At 39.6% G+C, this 5548-nt stretch overlaps 1 protein-coding gene across 1 annotated transcript; it reads right to left on the bottom strand.

Moving 5' to 3' along the window:
* Window positions 1–225: 225 nt before the first annotated feature.
* LOC120944167 (olfactory receptor 11L1-like) lies at window positions 226–1188 on the bottom strand. Its single transcript, XM_040358134.1, has one exon. It carries the CDS (start codon window positions 1186–1188, stop codon window positions 226–228), a length of 963 nt encoding a protein of 320 aa, XP_040214068.1.
* Between the last annotated feature and the right edge of the window lie 4360 nt (window positions 1189–5548).

The raw sequence follows: 5548 nt of genomic DNA, 5'->3' as shown, positions 1-5548 counted from the left end.
AACTAATAATGTAGTTTAATATATCATGGTAAGATGGAATGATGGAAAGAATCATACAAAGTAAAAATGGGAAGAATTTCTAAAAAAAACAACAACAAAGGAGAGAGGTAAACAACAATGGGATACATCTCAAAACACAGCAGAAAAGCAAAACTGGAAAGGAAGGCAAACTTCCCTTTTCTAACCATTTTCCCAGTGGCAGGGCCTCATACTGTCACACAAGGTTCAGGTGTGAAGTGGCCCAAGAAATGCCTTTCTTATCAGACATTTTCTCAAACATTTTTGCACACCTAATTTAATATTTTTGTTTCTCAGGCTATATATTATGGGGTTGAACATGGGAGTGACAACAGTGTAAATAAGAGATAAAGTCTTACTAACTGTGCTTGAAAAGGTATGTGTGGGTATTGCATAGAGACTAATAAGTGTTCCATAATATGTGCACACTGTAGCCAGGTGGGAGCTGCATGTGGAGAATGTTTTCCATCTACCTGTGGATGAAGGGATATTCAGAATAGTAGTAATAATGCAAATGTAAGTTCCAATAACAAATAAAAATGGAAAGAGTGCCACTGAAGATGTAAACATGAAGGTCTCTATTTCAACTGCATAGGTGTCTGAGCAAGAAAGTTCTAGTATGGGAGCAAAATCGCAGAAATAGTGATCAATAATTTTAGGTCCACAAAATTGTAGCTGTGCAACCATTATTAATGTGATTGACATGCTAGCAAAGGCACATGCCCATGAGAACAGAACAAGTTTGACACAAAATGCAAAACTCATCACAGAACAATAATGGAGTGGTTTGCAGATAGCCAAATACCGATCATAGGACATGGATGCAAACAGCAAGCACTCTGTTGCTCCCAATGATCCACACAAATAAAACTGTGCAAGACAGGTTCCTAGATTTATAGCAGCTCCATTCTCCCATAAAACTTGTAAAAAATTAGGAATAAGATTGGTAGTAAATAAAACTTCTGATAAGGATAAACTACATAGGAACATATACATTGGAGAATGAAGACAATGTTCAGATGTGATGACTGAAATTATTAGAAGATTTCCTGTTACTATTATCACGTACATCATAAGAAAAAAAATAAAGAGAACAATTCTAGTACTTTGCAGATGGTCTATTCCAGTAAGCCAGACTTCAGTAATTCTTGAATAGTTGTCTTCCTTCATTTTATTATAACAGCTAGTAAAAATACTGGTTCAAACAAAATGACAAGACTGTAATTTTACTTTGCTAAGTATACAGGTGTTATGTATTTTGCGTGAAATATTTGCTCTATGATCTTCAAAGCTCCTGTGAGAAGTAAAAGCCAAGAGCTATGGTGTGTTTTTGCTGTAGGACAGGTCATTTATTCTTTGGGTTCACATTGCAGGAAAAGCTTTTGTATGGTAAATTCTTTGACTGTGTGGATTGTGGTAGTCATGGTCTGCTTAGAAGCCTGAAGACTAATTAGAGATACATTTATCAGATGTATTTAAATATTTTACTGTATTTGGGGATTACAAATCCCTGCTGTAATTCTCTCCGGATCCATTGCAATTTATATCCTGAATTCATCAACGTAATTCACAGTAATTTGCTATGAAAGTATTGTTAAAGTTTTATCGAAGTATGGAAAGTTTTTATTAAAGTGAACCTGAATTGCTATCCTATAGGAAATATCTAGAAATATTAATTGTACCTAAGCAGTACACTAAAGCATCTACCCTTTGTCCAAAGTTGTTCTTGAACAAAAATAGCAGTGCACTTCCTGGCATAGGCAGGTGATTGCTCTTTGACATTCCTATACTCTGTGTCTCATAACTGTATATCTGCAGTGTGGCAGGGACTGCTGCCTGTGACTTCTAGTAGATTTAGTACTATTACTACTATGCTGTTCACCGTTCTCCTTGCTGGAGAGAAATCTGTACCCAAGCACCTGTAGTACCTCTCTGCTTGTGCTACATTCATTCTGTGGATCTGTACCTAATGCACCTCCCCTGCTACTTCTTTTTTTTTTTTGTCAGAAAAATCGATTTGATTGTGTCACAAATGCAGTTGTACAATAAAGAAAGATCACATTCAGGAGGAAACAATCAGCATATACAGTGAAGTCATTACAGTGTACAAAGGATGTACAGGGCTTAGAAAGCTATATAAGAGTTCCATATATCACGGAGCACAGTGGTAATATCCATATCCTTAATATAAATTTTATTATCCTGCATACACATGGTGAATGGACCCTTGAATGATTGACACAAAAATAGTCATATATATATATATATATATATATATATATATATATATATATATATATATATATATATATATATATATACACACAAATGATGTACAGTATGTAAACTACTGTATTTATCGGTGTATAACACTCACCAGCGTATAACACGCACCCCAATTTAAGTGAAACATTTCAGGAAAAAAAAGTTGTTTTTTAAATAAACCACTTTGAAGCAAAATAATGGTCAGTGCCAATCAATGCAGCCTGATTAGTGTCCATCTGCAGCCTCAATGCAGCCTGATGCCCATCTGCAGCCTCAATTCAGCCTCTGTGCCCATCTGCAGCCTGATCTGCGGCCATCCAATGCAGCCTGATGCCCATCTGCAGCCTCAATGCAGCCTCTGTGCCCATCTGCAGCCTGATCTGCGGCCATCCAATGCAGCCTGATGCCCATCTGCAGCCTCAATGCAGCCTCTGTGCCCATCTGCAGCCTGATCTGCTCCCATCCAATGCAGCCTCAATGCAGCCTCTGTGCCCATCTGCAGCCTGATCTGCGCCTATCCAATGCAGCCTGATGCCCATATACAGCTTCAATGCAGCCTCTGTGACCATCTGCAGCCTGATCTGCCCCCATCCAATGCAGCCTGATGCCTATCTGCAGCCTTACCATCTCTCATGCAGTGCAGGAAATCAGGAGGGGGACGAACACCGCCAAAATCACCGAGCTGTCATCTTCTGTTTACAGTACTCGGCTCTCAGTCGGCAGTCACATACACAGTCCCGCCTCCGCCATCGCCATTGGACCAGCTATTGTGATTGACAGAACACTGGTCCAATGTCAGTTGCGGAGGCGGGACTTGTGTGTGATGTCAGAGCCGAGTAAACAGGACATGACGGCTCGGTGATACCAGCGGCGCTCCTCCCCCTCCTCTCCTCTGAGGTACGATATCGGCGTATAACACGCACTCATGATTTCCCCCCTATTTTCAGGGAGAAAAAGTGTGTGTTATACGCTGAAAAATACGGTACCTTCCAACGGGAAAGCAAACAAACCAACAAGAAAAAGAGAAGTGTGTATTACCGTGACAATGATTTGTAGGTCTTTAACAGGCATTTTTATTAGCCATCCAGTGAGATGAAGGGACAAACGACCATACATACTGCTGTGGCCAAGCCAGAAGACTCTTATGCACATGATCACTTTTTGTCTTGGAAAAAAACAAAATTTTTTTATCATGAAAAAAAACAAAATGTTTCCAACTTCATCATTAAAAAGGATGTTGCCCACACACCATTGTTTTTGAAAAATTATGAACAAAGCGATGGCACTCTAAAGGGGAAGTTCTATTCGCCTTGAGGCTGCTTTTAGCTGGTTACTTGTTAGTAAAAGACGATTCGTGCTTTTTTGTCTGTTACAGCGTGATTAATGTGCTTACTCCATTATGAATGGTAGTTTTACTTCCCGTCTCATAACTTGCTTCTGGGTATCTGCGGGTTTAAAACGTTGTTTTTGCCCACACACGATCATTTTTTATGACACAAAAAATTACATTTTAAAAAATGACATAAAAAATTGAAGCATGTTCGAATTTTTTTTTGGTTGTTTTTCAGAAGACAAAAAACTATGTGAAGCCCACACACGATCATTTTAATTGACGTTTTTAAAAATGTCATTTTTTTTTCATCACAAAAAGTGATCGTGTGTACGGGGCATTAGTTGCAAACTGTGAGAATGACTGCCACCATAGATCTAGAGGCACCGAGAGATTACATCTGGAGCAGGCGTCTCAGTACCAGTTGGGATGGCGCTAGAACTGGAGTGTCTAGCCATGGCTGCCATATTTTGTAGAATTTGTTAGGAGCTTTTCTATGCTGATATGTTAACTTTTCCTTAATGATAATGGTATTTACCTGTTCAATACACTGTTTGGTTGTTGAGATGTGCGGTAATAACCACAGGCGAGCAATCTGTTTGCGCACAATATGCAGCAATCTAAGTACTGCTACATTAGTTGGAGGAGAAAACAATTCCTCATCTACCGCGCCCAGCAAGCAAGTCAGTGGATGCAACAGAACAGTGGCTTGAGAAACAGACTAAATAATATCAGTCACATTTTTCCAATATCTAAAAAGTTTCAGGCTACAGCAAATGCACAAGGTCTCCATTAGTTCCCTCACATTTGGGGTACAGAGGGGAACCCCTCCTACCCCATCTGTGAAGCAGCACCTGAGTGTGGTAAGTTCTATGCAAGATAAACAACTGAGAGAATCGGTGGGACGGGGAGACTGAATGATGGGCATAGATTGTAGGCAAAGTTCCCAATCCTCATCGACTCTCCCTGGTCTTGTTCCCATCTCTGTCTACATGGCAATCTAGCTGCGTCCTGTGTCCTTGAGGAGAGAGTAAGGTAAATGTGCAAGATCATGCCCTTTTTATTCGTTGTGGCAAGTACGCCACTTAATAGCGGGTTTGAATTGGTATGAGTTTTGCGCCACGAAAATATAATAAGTTACCACAATAACAAAATATGTGAATAATTACATTTCAAAATTAAATATGTATGTGATTATTAAATTAATAACATATATTGGAAGCAGCCTCCCTAAAATCAGTGGCCTGAACAGTATTATGAAATTGGTAGGGTAGGGGGCGCTACGTGCTAATATTTAATAAGTTAAACCCTAATAACATAAAAAATACAAGAAAAGACCATGCATAATAAAGTGCAAATGTGCAAGAAAAGTCCCAGGATAATATATTCAATAAATTACAAATGTAAACACTGGGTATGTGCAATAAACGTTGCTTGATGTGAAGAGAATCGGTGCTTATAGAAGACCTTCACCATATAGTAAACATTGCACCCGACGTGATCAGATATAAGATGGCTCCTTACCAGCATTTGTTGACTCTTTAATTAAAAAGAAGTCAAATGCGCTTGTGTAGGAAACTCTATCCAAAAAGCCAGGGTTCCAGTAATGCAGTCAGATTTGGAAGTATATACACCGGAATGAGAAACCATAATAGTGTGATACTGTTTATTAAAACTTTAAAAACATAGAAAATAGCAGAGTGGCTCCTTACTAGATCTGGTGCCTCGATCCCGGCACTGAGGCTGAAAGCGTGGGTCAGTATTGGGAGAGGGTCTCCGTTGGAGTGTGCTGCAACGAGATAGCGTGCGTGTCACCGACAACCAGCAGACCCGCAAGTTACGTTGATGTGCGTGACTGGAATGCGCCTCGACGTACGTTTCGTTTGGATTACGTCATCAGGAAGCGTAACCTGTCACGTCGATTTTGGATTTAAG

This window comes from Rana temporaria, chromosome 1, assembly GCF_905171775.1.
Source record: "Rana temporaria chromosome 1, aRanTem1.1, whole genome shotgun sequence".
NCBI classification, from domain to species: Eukaryota; Metazoa; Chordata; class Amphibia; order Anura; family Ranidae; genus Rana; species Rana temporaria.
The sequence above is the reverse complement of the archived record's forward strand: the minus strand, read 5'-3'. Positions and strand labels throughout refer to the sequence as shown.